At 48.0% G+C, this 17,990-nt stretch overlaps 1 protein-coding gene across 5 annotated transcripts in view; it reads left to right on the forward strand.

The window, feature by feature from the left end:
• TNRC6A (trinucleotide repeat containing adaptor 6A) overlaps nt 1–17,183 on the forward strand; it is a 102,677-nt gene extending 85,494 nt beyond the window's left edge. For 4 of the 5 annotated variants that reach the window (XM_028090453.2, XM_028090454.2, XM_028090455.2 and 1 more), the window contains 7 exons: nt 5,982–6,140; nt 7,337–7,477; nt 8,979–9,086; nt 10,401–10,622; nt 12,903–12,973; nt 13,706–13,845; nt 14,297–17,183. In XM_028090453.2, coding sequence (XP_027946254.2) covers nt 5,982–6,140; nt 7,337–7,477; nt 8,979–9,086; nt 10,401–10,622; nt 12,903–12,973; nt 13,706–13,845; nt 14,297–14,672 — 1,217 coding nt within the window. In that variant the 3' untranslated portion in view covers nt 14,673–17,183. Of the gene's footprint in view, nt 1–5,981; nt 6,141–7,336; nt 7,478–8,978; nt 9,087–10,400; nt 10,623–12,902; nt 12,974–13,392; nt 13,485–13,705; nt 13,846–14,296 lie in introns of those variants that run through there. The other variant, XM_028090456.2, reaches the window with a different exon arrangement.
• Nucleotides 17,184–17,990: the final 807 nt, after the last annotated feature.

Genomic DNA, 17,990 nt, shown 5'->3' on the forward strand with positions numbered 1-17,990 from the left:
CGGAGGTCTAGCAGCACCGAGCTCCGAAGCAGTAAGCACCCAGAGCGGAGCAGCTGCGGCCCGTGTGCTTGTGGCTCGTTGCCCCTCCCCGTTGTCTTCTCTACTCAACTCAGTGGTGGTGTCATTTGCCATTTGCCTCTGCACTTACTGGGGAGTGTGGTTTGTTTTGTTTCATTTCTCTTCTCACTCCCCTCACACCCATTCCCTCCCCTGCACTGGTGGAGAGAGATTTTCTTATAGTCCCTAACCAGAGAAATATTTGCCTATAGTCATGCTTCTATTTGGGGAAGGACCATGGGATTTTGCCTGTAGCCAGCCTCCTTCACTTCTTTATAAACCCCAAGCGGCCTTGTTGGCATTTGCATTTCCCTGTTGTAGAGAAGAGGATCTGTTGTCCTCCAGCGTGGAGCAGTGTAGAGGTCATTGTCAGGAGGGGCAGTGTGATAGTGCTCTTCAGGCTCACATCAGACCTAAGCTGAGCCCAGGGAGGGGAGAGGACTACGGGGAAGGCCTCGGGCTGGCACTGACCACTTGCAGCACAGTCTTAGGTGGGTTCTCTTTTTATCACCATTTAGTGAAGCTTAGAGAGCTAGTAAGTTAATTGTGGAGCAGAGAAGAAAGGGCAAATGCAGGAGACCTTCTGTGTCAGAGGTTCCCAAGACCACTTTCAAGTTCAGTGATTTGCCAGAAGAATTGACAGAACTCAGAAAAGCTGTAATACTCATGGTTATGGTTTATTACAGCAAAAGAATCAGATGAAAATCAGCAGTGGAAAAAGGCACATAGGGCACAGTCCAGGAGAAGTTTCCTATTGTCCTCTCCCAGTGGAGTTTCACAGACCTAATTTCTCCAGAAACGATGTATGAAACCACATACAAAGTATTGCCAGCCAGAGAAGCTCCCCCAAGCCTTGGTGTCCAGGGTTTTTACCGGGGGCAGTCACATAGGCATCAGACACCTGCATGACTCGATCTCCAAGCCCCTGCAGACCTCTCAGAGGTCAGACATAAACACAGTATGACCCAGGCCTCAAGCAAACAAAAACAGGTGTTCACCAGAAGTCATGTTGCCGTAAACTGTCTGGCCTGGCTGAGGCCCAGGGTCTGCAAAGGTGCTCTTATACCTGTGGGATGTTTGCGGGCTTAGAGAGAAACCCAGGAGTGGTTGAGGGCCAGGCCTGAAGCGCTTCACAGTATGTATGCCAGGCCTACTGTGCTAGCCCTTTACTGTGCACCCTCCAGAGTAAGAAAAGCCAGATTTGTTAAGGAAAGTAAGGTGGAATGGAGGCAAGGACATCTGACCAGGAAATTGTGCGTCACAGAAGGCTTGGACTGTTATTTGCCATGCTTTTTGGTCCTAAGATCCTGTGACTAGAAGGCAGTTTATAAAACCTTTTCCCTTGTAAGCCAGCACCCAGCACAGTGTTCTGGGGAGGGGGCGCATATATAGAAGAATATTTCAGTCTTCGGGTTGAGGGCATGGATTCCGGAAGGCCTGTGATCTCTTAAGCTGAGATACGAAAGATAACAGGAGTTAACCAAGCAGAGGTGATGGGAGGGGACCCCAGGGGTGGTGTGGAGGCCTTATATATGAAGACTTAGAGTGCTAGCCCCTCTGTCCTGGAGGGCTCACTGTTGCAGTGTGTTAGGCCGGAAGTGGCATGATGTGTGTTTGGAGATTATTCTGGCTGCAGTGTGGCCACCTGGGGAGTGGAGGGGGACGGCTGTAGCCTGACCCAGTGTAGCAGTGCTCTGCCATCAAGAACTGTGCCTTCATTTCACAGTATATACAGATACCGAATCATCATGTTGTACACTTGAAACTAATACAGTGTTCTATGTCAGCTATATTTCAGTAAAAATTTTTTGAAGACAAGATTAAACAAGTTAAAAAGACACCCACTAAAACAAAAATAGAAGCCCTCCACATTTTCAGAAAAGATAGATACCACGTTTTCAAAGAGTTTTTAAAGAATCTACAAAGAAATAAAAGGCATCATATAAAATAATGAGAAACTGGGACCAAATATACGCCAAATTGATAAATATACATGGGCCGAACTAATTTATTTAAAAAAAGAAATTCACATTGAATCATAAAGCAGAATCCAAATCTTGGCTGCATACAAGGGACCGAAAACAAAATAATTTAGAAATCTTTACAGTTGTGCCAAAAAACAAAACAAAACAACTGTAGGAAGCAGAATTGATAGGACTTAGTGATTTAAGATAATGGGAGGGGAGCCAGAAAGAGCCTCTCTACTTTCAAGCTTAAGCGACATCTGTTCCTCTGATTAATACCAAAAGGACATTTTTGTGACATTCATTCCTTTCTGTTGGATTTTATCCTGAAACTTTATTTGACTAAACTTGGCTTAAAGGTCAGTTTGCTGGTTTGTAAACATTGGACTGATGATTATCGGAAATTGAAGGTGAAATTGACATGTGGTAGAAAGAACATTGGACCCTAAATCAAACAGACCTGAATTCTAAGTTGAATTTGCCACTCGGTGGCACATCACATTTGGAATTTTTCTTTTTTTTCTTTTTTTTTTTTTTTTTGACAGAGAGAGACACAGTGAGGGAGGGAACACAAGCAGGGGGAGCGGGAGAGGGAGAAGCAGGTTTTCTGTGGAGCAGGGAGCCTGATGTGGGGCTCGATCCCAGGACCCCGGGATCATGACCCGAGCTGAAGGCAGATGCTTAACGACTGAGCCACCCAGGCGCCCCTGGATTTTTTCTTAAGAGTGGGAATTGTAGGGACACCTGGGTGGTTCAGTTGGTTGGGCGTCTGCCTTTGGCTCAGATCATGATCCCAGGCCCCTGGGATCAAGTCCCGCATTGGGCTCCCTGCTCACTGGGGAGCCTGCCTGCCTCTCCCTCTGCTCCACCCCCTGCTTGTGCTTGCTCGCTCTCTCTCTTTCTCTCTGATAAATAAATAAAATCTTAAAAAAAAAAAAAAAAAGTGGGAATGGTAGTTGACTCGGGTGACAAAATGGCAGATTAATACAGACCCTGGATTTGAGAGCTTGCTGTGTTGCTTATTAGCTACGGTCAAGTAATTTAACCTTTATCTGCTAAATGGGAATATAATATAGTACCTCCTGTGGTGTTCGAGGATGAATGAGGCAACACCTGTGACGCACTGACGCACCAGGACAGGGTAAGACACTTAAGTGGCCCGTCGGTGGGGGCTTCCTTATTGTTGCTGCCTCCACTGTTGGCTACCCCCACGCCTGCCTCTAAGAACAGCGTGTGTCCATGCGAATCCAGCCTGCTTGCATCCAGCTGCACCTGCCACCTGGACAAACATACCTTCCATTTTCTGCACCTTCTCCCATGTAGCGGTTAATAGAATATGATTGGATCATAGCTGCCTCTGGGTCAAGCCTATTTTCCTTTTTAATAAAATGAAGTTTTAATAAGTAGAAATGGATTTTTTGTACTGAAAGGGAGGAATACTTTTATCAGCTCAGATTCTTAGAGTAGAATTAATCACTTAAAATGTGGCATCTCTGTTCGCTTACTGTATTGCTTGCAACTGCTACTTTATTCATACCACTGAGCTCCCAAGTGGTTTTAATTCACTTTACAGAAAAGATACACAGTTCATTCAGATAAAAGTAACTAGATAGGGAAGTCAGAGAAGAGAGCGGTTGGAATTGGTGGACTAACTAGGCCCTAGTCACGGATGGGTTAGCGCCCACCAGGGATGGTGCCTTGAGGTCTCATCAGGCCGTCTCTGCCCCCGAGTCACTGATACAGAAGCTTGGGTGTTGTGACTGCTTCCAGGGGAACGTTGGTCACTGAGTAAACGAGGCTAAAGCAACATTCAGGGCTCTGCTGTGTTTCTCCGGGAGCTCACAGCATCTGTGACCAGGGCTTTTCCTCAGACCTGCCTCAGAGCTGGCACGAATGGGCGGGTGTTTGGTTTTCCTCCTCAACCCTTGCTCCTCCTCAGCTAACAGGTGTGCCTCCTTCTATCGGGTTATTGAAGCTAGAAGCTTGAGAGAGATCCTCTCTGTCTCTCTCTCTCGTAAGTTTATTTACTTATAATACATATAATTTAAATATAATACAATTCTCTTGATAAAGTGTTCCATTCGGTGGATTTTGGTATACTCTGAGTCGTGGGAGTCGAACGTTTCCCTGGTCCCAGAAGAGTCCCTGAGGAGTTGCTCCCCGCACCTCCCGGACTTCCCTTCCCTCCCAGCCATGCAGAAACACAAGTCTGTTTTCGGTGGCTTTGCCTCACTGGACTGCTCGCGTCGCTGGAAGCATGTATTATCTGGTCCTTTGTGACTGGCCTTTTGGGGGCGTAATGTTTTCAAGGGTCATCTGTGTTGAAATATGCATTAGCGCTCGTTCCTTTTACAGTTGTGTTGGATGATGCCGCATTTGGTTTATCCAGCCATCCTGTGCTGCCTATCTGGGTGTAAGAGATGTTCTCAAGGGGCACCTGGGGTGGCTCAGTTGGTTAAGCGACTGCCTTCGGCTCAGGTCATGATCTCAGGGTCCTGGGATCGAATCCCGCATCGGGCTCCCTGCTGGGCAGGAAGCCTGCTCCTCCCTCTCTCACTCCCCCTGTTTGTGTTCCCTCTCTCGCTGTCTCTCTCTCTCTGTCAAATAAATAAAAAATCTTTAAAAAAAAAGATGTTCTCGATTTCTTCCTTTCTCCGACTTCCACATCAGTCCATCTGTGAATAGTGCCCATTCTCCTTCCAAAATGCACAGTCCGAGCATCCGTAGCACCTCACCACCTCAGCAGCCACCTCACGGTCTTGGCTCCCCTGCTTCCGTTCTCCACACGCCAGCAGCAGGGACCTCAGATGGATCAGGTTGTCTAACTTCTCTCCTTACAGCCCTTGCTGTGTCCTGCAAAGCCCCGCATGAGGGTGTTGCAAAATCTGATGCCTTCAGGGGACAGGCAGGGCCAAGGGCAGCGGGAGCAGGCACTCCTCACCTCAGGACCTACCGGGTCATCTCTGCAACGCCCTCATGTTCTTCACTCTCCCGCTGCCTGGTTTTCGAAAAAACAGCCTTTCCGTTCCTCACACAGGCCAAGCTGCTTTTGTCCTCGGGTCTTTGTGCAGGCTGTGCCCACTGCCTGGCATCTCCTCCCTGGACCCTTTCTTCACGCCAGCGCGGCCCCCCCCCACCCCTCCCGTTGCCCTATCTGTGCTCGGCCCACTCCCCGGGCTGTGGGGAGGACCTGCCCCAGCGTCCGCCCGCCTCCCCGGGGCCAGCACTTAGCGTGGCTGCCGGAGCTGGTCCACTGAGGGAGGGGTGTGCTTGCTGCGTGTGTCAAGCATTAGTCATTTTAAGATGTGCTCAAAGATGAGTGTGGAGAATAAATCGCTGGAAAACAAATGACCATTTCTAAGCAAAAATAAGTTGTCTTTTTGTGGGATTTCACACTCATTTGGGTAACAGGTATCTTTACTGATGCTGTGTATAATCGTAAGGGAGTGTGTATAGGTAGAAATGTAAACCTCCTCATCGAAAAGGATACTTGTTTTCATTATATACAGGGGTGAGAGCCAGTTCCTGGATTCTCGGGTACACCTCTCTGCCACTTAGAATGTTTTCCACCACAATTCTTTCTTTACCGTTGTATTTCTTCCCCCTGGTGCTCCTCATTCACCAACAACACACGCAAAATACGGGTGTTTTAATGATTTGGAAATAAACTGGGACCCATACTCTGGTCACTTATTGATGATTATGATCCTTCTTATCCTCCTTGAAATAAAATTCACTATGATAATGTTTAGATCTCAGGACATAAGAGAGTTAAAAGTGATTGACGTCTGGAAGAGTTCGGAGCTTGCTTTCCTCCTTGACTTTTCACACTGTCTACAGAATGCAGTTTGGAACCCACAGATCTCATACAGGGTATCCTGGTGATATTTGAAAAACTACAAGAAATAAATTCACTCATGTATTTTGCCTCACATTCACTATCATTTTTTCTCTCTTTAGGTGCTATTTCAAGTGGTTTCAGGCTGGAAGAGTCTCCATTTGTTCCCTATGACTTTATGAACAGCAGTACTTCTCCAGCCAGCCCTCCAGGTTCAATAGGAGATGGCTGGCCACGTGCCAAATCGCCTAACGGCTCTAGCAGTGTTAACTGGCCACCAGGTAAAGTGCTGACCGCTTCTTTCACGAGACTCTGCTTCCCTTACTTGTCATTACCGCTAGATGTGCTAGTGATATAGGCCCGTTCGGGCGGGCCGGCCTGAGCTCTGCCACGGGTGGGAAGGATGCACACAGGACGCACGGAAAGCTGAGCATCAGGGCTCAGGCAGAGGAGCCAGTCTGGCCTGTTACCAGTGCCTTTATGCTCCAGGCAGTGAAGGGGGAAGGAGTCCCGCCGGCCGGCATGAGGAATAAAATAAAACCTTTGTTCCGGGTTCCTCTTCATCAGCACCAGGGGTCTGGACTGAAGCATTACCAGGAATGGACTTACAGCTTTTTTTTCTGTTTGCTTTGCTATGGCTTGTGATTTAATAAAGCATTTAAAATGTTACCGTTAGGGGCGCCTGGCTGGCTCAGCCGGTAGAGCACACAACTCTTGATCTCGGGGTTATAAGTTTGAGCCTCACATTGGGTATAGAGCTTAAAAATAAAATCTTTTTTTTTTTTTTTTTTTAAGATTTTATTTATTTGAGAGAGTGTGAGAGAGAGAGCACAAGCAGGGGGAAAGACGGAGAGAGAGAAGCTGACTCCCTGCCGAGCAGGAAGCACAATGTAGGGTTTGAGCCCAGGACCCTGATATCCAAGATCATAACCTGAGCCGAAGGCAGGCACTCAACCGACTGAGCCACCTAGGTGCCCTTATTATTATTATTTTAAAGATTCTGCTTTTGGGGTGCCTGGGTGGCTCAGTCGCTTGAGCATCTGCCTTCGGCTCAGGTCATGATCTCGGGGTCCTGGGATCAAGCCCCGCATCGGGCTCTCTGCTCGGTGGGGAGTCTGCTTCTCCCTCTCCCCTTGCTTTTCCTCCTGCTCATCCTCATGTGCTTGCTCTCTCTCTCTCTCTCTGTCAAATAAATAAAATCTTTTAAAAATAAAATAAATTCAAAAAGTAAAATGTTACTGTTTAAAAAATATATAAACCCCGAGAAATGATTCCAGTTGCAGAAATACGCAAGTTATTCATAAACAGCAGCTTATGCTACACTAATAGTAGTACTGAATCAGTCTCTCAGAGTGCTGGCATTAACTGGAAAATATTTGATAATTGCATAGGCTTTAGGAATACAAGTTTTGCTTTTTTAATAATGGATCTCTAAGTGATGATTAAGCCTGAACTAATTTTAAGTTTTCATTTCCAGAATTTCGCCCTGGTGAACCATGGAAAGGTTATCCAAACATTGACCCTGAAACTGACCCTTACGTCACTCCTGGCAGTGTCATAAACAATCTTTCAATTAATACTGTGCGGGAAGTTGACCACCTCAGGGACAGGAACAGTGGTACGTAGGCGGGTACAAGACAGAATTTCTGAATGATGCCGGATGACGCTAAAGTTTAAGGATGGTTCACAGAGGATGTGATACTTTCAGTCCATCACAGCATCTGACATCCGAGGGAGTCATGAAAATAAAAAGTGAATTCTCAATTTTCCCATAGGTGGTTCTTTGCCACTTTAAAAATGATGAGGATTTATTATAATTTGATATAGTAAACATATACATTCACCTAACACAAAGGACCAACAAAATTTGCTTTCCATGAATTACAGTAGCAACTGAAAGGTTGTTACCTACTTTATAACAAGTTTCAGTGTTGTGATTAAGAAATGGGTGTTTCATATAAAAGATGTTATATTATCATTCATTTATACATTCTTATTAAGGAACTTTTGTGTGAGGAAGCAATTTAGCTTTCTTTGTCTCTCCAAAAGTGTAAATTAAGACCAATTGAAGGGTCCCTCCAGTTCAGATGCACTTTTTAATGGGTTATCAAACACAGTCATCCTACCACCTACTGTATAGTTTTCCCTCACCGCAGTCATTTAAAGTATTCTCTGCATGCACCTGAAGGAAGGCGAAGGGAGTGAGAGAAAATCCTTTGTTTCCGTTCGAAACCTACATCCTCCTATTCCTCTAAACAGTTTATGACACATAAAACTGCATTTTACGTTAAGTATATGATTTTGTTAAGAGGTGTTTGCCGTATCACAATGGTAAGGAAAGAATCCTCATTCTAAAATGGCTGAACAGACCACTGTATAGAAATAGTTAAAGTACCTATCGCTGTCCCAGCAGAACAGGGACAGAGCCAAGGGGAGAGCCTCATGGCCTTGTATGTAGTTAATAGAAGAATCTGGCAGCTTGCAGAAACAGTTTTCTTTGTGGAAGATTGTTAGTCAGGAGAGGAGTTTAGATTGATGTTAGAAGACATGAACCATTGAAGGTTTTGAGTGGAAGTCTTGCCATTGAAGGCAGGTAGTCTGACAGTGGCGAGCAGAAGGGATGGAGTGGGAGGCTAGGTTGGAGTTATTACAGATCCAGACGACAGTCCAGGCTGGAGCGGGGCCTAGTAGTCGAGGGGGTTTCGAACATAGGGGGAAAGCCTAGGTTTGGGAGGCTGCTGTGGGGCATGATGGAGGGTGAGGGCCTGCTGGTGCCAGGGTGCCCCGGGGGGAGGGGGTGGTCTGGTGAGAAGTCGCTGGAGTTCAGTCAGGGGTTTGGGGGCAGGAGGACCTAGCCCGTCTTCTGGAGCCCAAAGTGGGACGCAGAGCCAGTGTGGTCTCAGTGTCAGGCAGAGGAGGGAAGCTACCTCGCTGAGCCACAGTCAGAACAGTGAGCCAGCCCCCTGGGCGTGCTGTCGTGAAGGCAGGAAGGAAGGTGCAGTCATGGGCACCGTCCTGGGACCCCAGCATCCGTTTCCCTCACCGGAAGCTTCTGCTCATTCTTCAAGCGCCATGCCCCTTGCTCTGGGGATAACTAACCGGGCTCTTCCCCTACATAGGGTCATCCTCATCCTTGAACACCACGCTGCCTTCAACTAGTGCCTGGTCATCCATTCGTGCCTCCAACTACAACGTTCCCCTCAGCAGTACAGCACAAAGCACTTCAGGTGGGCCTTATCCTGGGCTTGCCGATGCCCTGTCAGAGGAGCGGGGTACTCAGCACCTGGGGCTGGGGCTGCTGTGGGGCAGTCTGCTCTTTACCTGAAGTCTTCTCGGGGAGGTAGGAGAGTATATTTTGGAACCTGAGAAGAGACTTGTAGCACTATTTGTCCCTTTCTGAGATTGACTGGACCCAGCAGTCATTTCTAAAACAGTCCCCTTTCCCTGAGCCGCTCTCGCTCTCTCGTCTGAGAGCCAATTCGTTAAATGCAGTTTCATTCGAAGCAATTCTCAAATGAGGCAGCTTTTATTTTTGTAATTTCCAATCCTTGGCAGACTGATATTTCTGTAACGTATAGCAAACGTGACCTTGGAATTGCTGGAAAAGCAATCATACTTGAGAGCCGGGGCCATGTCTGGTTGCTGTCTGCTTTTGGACGCTCGCTCTGCATTTCTGTGCTTGTTCTGTCAGAGACCAGTGAGAGCCCGTGTGGTGACCAAGCTTCCCACCACACTTCGAGTCTCGCTGACTTAAAGGATGTTCACTTTATGAATCAAGTAGAAACATAGTGAACAGTGACAGAAGTTACAGAATTTTCCATCCACTTCTGCCCCCTTGTGGTTTTGTAGGATTATGTTGAACGAGTTGCACACCCCCATGGCCATGAGGCAGCACACATCAGGAAGTGAGCTTTCTTCTCCTCCTCCTCTTTTTTTTTAAAGCTACACAGGCCTGGGGTTGAATCTTGGCTGTGCACAGGACCCATAGGCAAGTTGTTAACCTCCCTGACCTCGGTAGGCTGTGTGTCAGGACTAGAGCTAGTCTGCACCAAGTGCTGCTCGGCACGGAGAGGTGCCCGGTGGACGTCGGCTGTGAGGACTCTCCCTGAGTTGGGGCCACTTTTGTGGTCCTTTTTCCCATGTGTAAATCAGAGTTCTAAAATGTATTTAATGACCTATGTGACGCTCTCAAGTGACTCAGTTATGGTCATAAAGGTAAGGAGTTCCCAGTTGCTGTTTTAGAGCGGTTGAAAGCAGTGTTTTTTGTTTTGTTTTGATTTTGGTTGCAGTATAGTTTTGTACACTGGGCTAAGAATTTCATAAGTCTTGAAATTTTTAATAGACCAATGGTTTGAGTGTTTTGAGTCAAGGGAGCAGCTTCCTTTTGGCTTTTGTGGGGTTTTTTTGGCAGTTTGAGTTGGGGACTTTTAATAGAGCTTCTTTTGGGGGGAGAATTGGGTGCTGTCGTTATTTAAATTTTCTCTTTGCTAAAAGCATTATCTCCCCCCCACCCCCCCGCTGTGTTTTTTCCCTGTGAGTAGCCAGAAATAGTGATTCCAAATTGACATGGTCTCCTGGTTCAGTTACAAACACCTCTCTGGCTCATGAGCTGTGGAAGGTCCCTTTACCACCTAAAAACATCACTGCTCCGTCCCGCCCACCTCCGGGACTGACTGGTCAGAAGCCACCCTTGTCTACGTGGGATAACTCTCCCCTTCGTGTAGGTGGAGGATGGGGGAATTCTGACGCCAGGTACACCCCAGGTGAGACGAACATGATGCTCGGGATGGTTTCTTGCTGTTTCTTTGCTGAACAGGAATGCACAGTTGAGTCTAACAGAGACCTGTGCGTTACCCGCTATAAAGTAGGATTCAAACTTAGACGTGCGACTCCCCGCACATTGCCATCTTCCGCAATTTTTAGGTCTTTGTGAGTCTTAAATTTTACTTGAAAATGTACCTGGTTTACTTAAGAACACGTGGCCAAAGCCACACTAGTCAGTGGTCAGGTTAACAGAATGGACGTCACGTCTCTTTCAGAAGTTCCCCGGAGCCTGAGAACATCTGCTCACGTCCTGCTCGTGGCAGGCACGCAGGGTCGCAGCGTGCTGGGCAGAGAGGCTGGGGAAGGGGGAGCAGCCCGGCTGGGCCTGTTTGGGTGGCAGCTGGGCCTGACCGTGTATGATTTCAGCAGGGACATGTGAGAGTGGAAGGAGGTACTGGGAGTTAACCATGCGGGGCCAGCAGTCCCAGGAAAACCGCCCCCCGGCGTCCCCTTCCTGCTCTTCCTGCACATGACTCGCACTGCATTCGGACTGGCATTGTGTCCCCACCCTGACACTCACACACACAGATTGAACTAGCTGTCTACCAGTTGTACCAGTAAACACAGTCTTGGTCTTCATTCTCCTCCATCCCAGAACTGTAGCAGACCTTCTCATCTCTAGGCTGAAAATAGTAAAAACTTCATAGCGATGTCCGAGCTTTAGATAGGTGATTGGCTGAAAGAAAGCTTGCCAGTGTTTCCTTTGGGAAAAAGTTCTAAGGGACGGGGAGTGGAGTTTTGATTCCATGAAAGGATACAGCTACTGAATGCACATGAATGTAGTCGGTGTCCTGTGTGAGCGGTTCTTTCGGGCCGCAGGCGCTTCTGGGCACCAGCTGCATGGCCGGTGGTGGCACGGTGACGGGAGAGGATACGGTGCCCGGGGCCCCGCACTCAGGGGGGCTGGTGGAACCGAGTAAGGGTTGACCAGGCAAAGCAGAGAGGACACGTATGCCAAGGCAAGCAGGCCAGGAAAGCGCTAGCAGTCCTGTGGGAGTTGCCAGAGACTTGGGGTTGGGGTGAGCCAGTGCAGGGAGAGATGAGTAGGCAGGCGCCATGTCACAGCGCAGTCTTCCTCAGGCACGCCGACGTGTTGCTGAGGTACCTCAGACACTCAGGAACGACTGGATCCAAAAGTCATGCTGCTGGGAGCTCGGGCGCCCTGGGGCTGAGCAGGAAGGTCAGTCTGGGAGCTCCTCGGGAGCCAGCCAGACACAGAAACATCTGGGCGATTGCAAGCTCACTCTTTCCGATTGAAGTCCAGTGGACACACAGCATGCGGTAGTTTCAGACGTACGACTCAGTGATTCAGCAGGTCTCTACGTGACGCTGTGCTCACCTCAAGTGTAGCTACCATCTGTCCCCACACACTATTCCAGTACCATCGACTGTATTCCCCATGCTGAACCTTTTCCTGTATCTTCTTCATTCCCTAACTGGAAGCCTGGACCTCCCTCTCCCCCTCCCATTTTACCCACCCCAACCCCCACCACCCTTGCCCCAGGAACCTTCAGTTTGCTCTCTGTATTTATAGGTCTGATCCAGCTTTGTTTGTTTGTTTGTTTGTTTTTTTAAGTTCCACATACAAGTGAGATCGTGTGGTATTTGCCTTTCTCGGACGTATTTCAGTTAGCATAATACCTTCTAGGGCCATCCATGTTGTCACATGAGGCGAGATCTCATCCTTGTTTGTGCCTGAGTAATACTCCATTGTGTATTTATGCCACATTTTCCTTATTCATTTGTCTATTGAGGGACACTGATTGAAGGTTTTTAAATCCCCTTAGAGATTGACACCCTGTGACATATGCCTGCATAGTCATCAGACCATACCTTAGATCATCACAACCGAGGCCTTTCCCCAGAAGTTCTATTTTGAGATCGTTTTAGCTTTATAAACCAAAGGATGGCAAAGGGATACGGCCCTTTGTGCTCCCTTGCCTGCTGTGTGATGAGCTGGGGGCTGTCTGAGCTCACTCTCCCCAGAGGCAGAGCCACCTGGCCTGGGGAAGTAAGGCCTGGTCAGAGCTGGTGTGAGCGGCCCCCAGAGCCACGGGGAAATTGCCGCAGTAGAAGTGCAGGCGGCTGGGCGGGCAGGGCAGGGTGCCAGGGGCCCAGGTGCTCCTCCCAAGCAGCCATCACTTGACTGGAATGTGTTTGTCCTCAGTGTCATTCGGGCCCCAGCTGTGGAAAACTGACTTGCCCTTCTTTGTCCTTAGGTTCCAGCTGGGGTGAGAGCAGCTCAGGGAGAATAACAAATTGGCTTGTTCTAAAGAACCTTACACCTCAGGTAAGAATATCAGGCATCCTGGCCAATAGGCACAGGCCAGGTAGCACGGGAACAGAGGGTTCCAGGCTTGAGAGGAGGTCCTACCCAGGCCTCCCACAGGCTACTGAGTAGACCAGGCCGAGGAAGTAACAGAGGATGATCTTTGGATGGCTCAGGCAGGCTGTGGTCTGCCCCAGTTTGTTTACACTACAAAATGTGCACGGAGCGGACCAAAATTGATCCTCAGTCTCGCTCCAGAGATGCTGCTGGAGTAGGAGTAGGTCCGGGCTAGAATCGGGGTCTGTACTTTCATGCAGGTGGTCCTTGTACTGCAGTCGAGAAACCCTGGCCTGCCCTCGTAGATGAGAACATCTCCTTAGGCCCTGGACCACCCCTCCTCTGGAGGCTGGATGTTAAGAGCCCACCCCCTCCTCTCCCAGGGAGCAGTGCCTTGATGAATCCTGTCCTCAGGGCAGGGAAGAGAGAAGACATGAAGCCACAGCAGGGGCATGGCTAACTAAGGAAGTGGGGATCTGGGGAGTGTCCAGGAATCTAGAGGCCACAGAGGTATGGCTCTGGGACCAGTGGAGGTGGGGAGGGGGGCACAGCAGTGAGTTCCAGTGAAGAGTGTCAGCAGGAGCACAGAACCTCGGGCAGGAAAGAGAGGAGCAGAGTCCCAGCCTGGGACAACCTCCCTGGATGGTCCTCGTGACGGATCATCTAATTGGCGGCTCCCCACACTCTGTCTCCTAGATCGATGGCTCAACTCTGCGTACTCTGTGCATGCAGCATGGCCCACTGATAACATTCCACCTGAACCTCCCACATGGAAATGCTTTGGTCCGTTACAGTTCAAAAGAAGAGGTAGTGAAGGCACAAAAGTCTCTGCACATGTAAGTTGGCTGTCTGGTGCCCTCATGATTGGAAGAGTTTGAGTTCCCTTGTGTGTGGAAACAGCTGATGACACTGTGTGTCATCTCCGGGCCAGCATGTGGGGCCCTGCAGTAAGAGTGCTTCGTAAGGCGGCAGCCTCGCTCTGTCTTGGGTTCCAAGGTCAGTACGCCTAAGGGGAAGCATCACCCCTCAAAATGGCCCTAGACAAATCTCTTAAATCACTTATAGGAGACAAAAAAAGCCTTGATCTGTCTAGATACCACAACCACACGAGTGGGTCAGGTTTTGCCGTGGGCCCTGAAGAGCCCTGGGCCAGGCCTGGCGCCACCACCCCCCTCCGCCCCTCCTCCCCTCACCTTTTGAGCAGAGGCTGAGTGCTCCCCTCACTTCGAATCAGACCCTTGAGACGCCCCGAGTCTTCACCGCATCCCCTCTGTCTCTTCCCTCCAGGTGTGTATTGGGGAACACTACTATTCTTGCTGAGTTTGCCAGTGAAGAGGAGATCAGCCGTTTCTTTGCACAAAGTCAGTCTCTGACCCCTTCTCCCGGCTGGCAGTCTCTCGGGTCCAGCCAGAGCCGGCTGGGCTCCCTCGACTGTTCCCACTCGTTCTCCAGCCGGACCGATCTCAATCACTGGAATGGTGCTGGGCTGTCGGGAACTCACTGTGGAGACCTTCACGGCACTTCACTCTGGGGGACCCCACATTATTCCACAAGCCTGTGGGGTCCTCCCAGCAGCAGCGACCCCCGGGGAATTAGCAGCCCATCCCCCATTAACGCTTTTCTTTCTGTTGACCACCTGGGTGGGGGTGGAGAGTCCATGTAACGTGTCAATGTAGACTCACGAACTGTGACCTCAAGAAGCGTAAAGAAAGGAGCACTAAGTTGGGCTCGCCGCCTGCAGCCAGGGGCCACCTGTGGGAACAGCTCTTCTCTGCACATTTTCCACTTTGTTTTCCCTGAAACATATCAGTTTGAATACTTGAATCATGCAGGCCAATATTATAATGTGAAAAGGTATCTATCTATTTACACTCCCAAATAGCGCCATACATGCTAAACCGTATAGAATGAGCTCACTTGTGTATATTCATCATGTTTAGCCTTTGGGTTCTTTTTTTTCCCCTCCCCACCCCGTCTCTCCTTCCCTTCCCAATTTCCTTCCCCATCCCTCACCCCCCGTTTTCCTCTCTCTCTCTTTTTCTTTTTCGCTCTTTTTTTTTTTTTTTTGCAAAACCATTTTTTTGGGCTGATAATGTATGAGCTTTTAACTTTGCACTGAATGATGTTCTCTCGTCTAATCGGCAATATGGGGGGGCAGCTGTTCCGGTGTAAATGTTTACTCAAGGATGTTCTTAAAGGTGTGCGCTCTCTACTATGCCTTGATGTTTGCCTACCTTACTGTGGTGTCGTGGAGTTTAAAAGACCCGAGTTCTGATGCTGACGTAGGACTATAAATGAAAGTATTGCACCAGTGTTTTCATGTTCTAAAACTAAAGAATTTCGCTCTGCAGTTTGAAAAACTGTGGCCACAGCTGTGACTTGCAGCCCCCCTGCCACCCAGGACGGGCCCTGCACTTTGAATAGGCTTTCCATTTTGTTTTGAAGGTTCCCACGGTGAACCTTCTTGTTTACAGATTTTTTTGTTTGTTTTTTGAGAAAAAAAAATGTTTACTCTTCCATCATTTAAAAAAAATTTAAAAGACAAAAAAAAATAAAAAACAATGGAGGATGATTTACAAGATGCTTTCTATCTCTGGGAAAAAGGAGCAGCATTTGGCCATGTTCTTTTGTTTTCTATTCCTGTCCTAAATCCAAGAGCATGGTTCTCAGGAAAACCAGTTACCCAGTTAGGAAAAAAAAAATTTTAAAAATAAAAAAATAAAAAAATATCTCCTTGTAGTTTCTTATAGGAAAAAAAAAAACACGAAAATCCCAACTTTTAGCACTGATACTACGTATTGCTCTGTTAAAGAATTTTCTCTGCCAAAAAAAAGAAAAAAAATAAAAAAACGCTTAAAGCTGGAGTTGACATTCTGCTTTCAGATGCTTTTTATTAGTGAGTGATGATGGTTTGCTAATAATCAATAGGTGATAATTTTTTGTAACCCCATCAAGTGGCTCTCTCTGTTTCTGCTCTCCTGTGACTGTGTTAATGTTGAACTGTTGTACCTTAAAGCCGAAATCAGTAACTATGCATACTGTAGCCGGTATTGGGCTTACAGAATTGTTCGTTGTATAAAGAAAATTTTAAATGTTGTTGCAAACTTAACGAGTTATACCATTTTTAAACTTACTTTCTCCTCGCCCCCTTTTTTTGCCCACAAATGGTATTATAATGCTTGCTTAGTCAAAGAAGACGGGCCAAACAAGGGTAAACATTTTAACAGCGCAGAATTTGCCATCATTTCATTGCCTTGATCTAACTGTTTGTGTCCTAAGATGCAAAAGAAGTCAGTGGCTTTTAACTGTTTACAAATAGAATGTGATTGTAAAATGTACAGTTTGGTTGTGTTTGAATTATGAAATCCTTCCCGATATAATAAACCATGACTTTTTGGCTGCTCAACATTAATTGTCTCTTTTTTGTGAATTTCTTTGTACGCTCTTTTTTACAATGAACGTTTCAGCGTTGCTGTATATGAGGGTCCTCATAGAGCAACCGAGTACAAATCTAAGCAAATATTTGAACATTCTATCCGAACTTCTCCACAATTTCACCCTGAAATAATGTGAGGACAATGGGAAACTGTAGCTTGCTCCTTCCTACCCTCTCTGAGCATCTTTGGGATCTTGTTGCTCAAAGCTCTCCTGTGACTTCATCTTCCCCACCATTTGTGCCCATCTCAAGCCTCAGCAAGAGACCATTTGGAACATGAAGCTTAATGACTTGCCAGTGTTCTAGTGTTAAACTCTCATACCTCTGTTACAAAATGAGAAATGCCACAACCTGGACTGGCCTTTTTCTTCCCCCTTCATGGCCCTCTCTCCTGACCGCGGGAGCTCTGGGGCAAAACCTGTGTGTGTATCCCAGCGTATGACTTCAAATCCTGCTCCGGCTTGCCAGGTGTGAGCTAATGTTGGACACCTTCCTATAAGTAAATGTTGTTCAATGCATTCAATGTATATTGACTTCCATACTGGTTTTTCCAAAAACCAAAGGTAGCTTTGAAAAACCACGTTTGGAAATGTTTGGAACGTTAAGCTGATTGACCTTTTGGGGCTTTGAGTAGTATATAATTGAATTCATAACTGCGTTAATTGTATTGTTAAAGTGTTTGGGAGTTTTTTGCGCTTGTTATGTGGAAATAAAGTGTTTGATTTAAAAAATTAAAAAGTGGTTTTGGTTTTTGCCTAGTCCTTAAATCATTACAGCTCTATTCCCTGAGCGGCCGTGTGACTCCGAAGTCCACTGTAACCTCTCTCAGCTGCTGGGGCCTTAGTCCAGGCCCTTATTCTGCCCTCGACATTCCCCTGGCCAGATCCCTCGAGTCACGGCCCGCCTGTAGGAGGCGCTCTAAACGCCTTCGCACATCCGGTCATGCATTATTCCCACGTACAGCTCACAGCAGCCACGAGGTTCCCGCAGCCCCGGGAGCGTGCCTGGCCCGGCTCACCCGCGTGCACGTGCTGTCCCCAGCACGAGCAGGCACCTCTGTCCCACCCCCAGTCACAGTCGCTTGATACGGGAGCGTCATTCCCCCCTCCGGTCAGTATCTTGAGGCACTGGGCCAGGCCACCGGCTGGTGACTGCGCTCTTGCTCATCTGGGTAGGCCACGTGCTCAGACGCGTGGTAGGTGCCAAGTAAATACTGGAAGGAATGACAGCCCATCCCCCCTTGACATTTGAGAACCGAAAATCGCCGTAGTGCCACTAGTCGAACTGGGTGCAGCGGGGACAGTTGAGGTGAAGTTCTTGACAGGTGGGCGGTGAGTCAAATCTGGGTTCAAGGGTACGGAGAGAAGAGCGTGAAGAAGGGTGGGGGGTGAAGGGGGCAGATTGTGTGTTTGGATCACACACAAATGGAGGTCGCACTGAGCAAGTTGGCTCGCTGTTGGGTTAAAAGACCATTTCCGAGCATGGGAGCACTGGTCTCCCCCTTCTCCAAAACTTAGACCAATTCCTGTGGAGCCTTTGGTGCCA

The sequence above is a fragment of the Eumetopias jubatus genome, unplaced genomic scaffold, assembly GCF_037043125.1.
Source record: "Eumetopias jubatus isolate StellerSeaLion01/CBP00866 unplaced genomic scaffold, mEumJub1_p1.0 scaffold_12, whole genome shotgun sequence".
NCBI classification, from domain to species: Eukaryota; Metazoa; Chordata; class Mammalia; order Carnivora; family Otariidae; genus Eumetopias; species Eumetopias jubatus.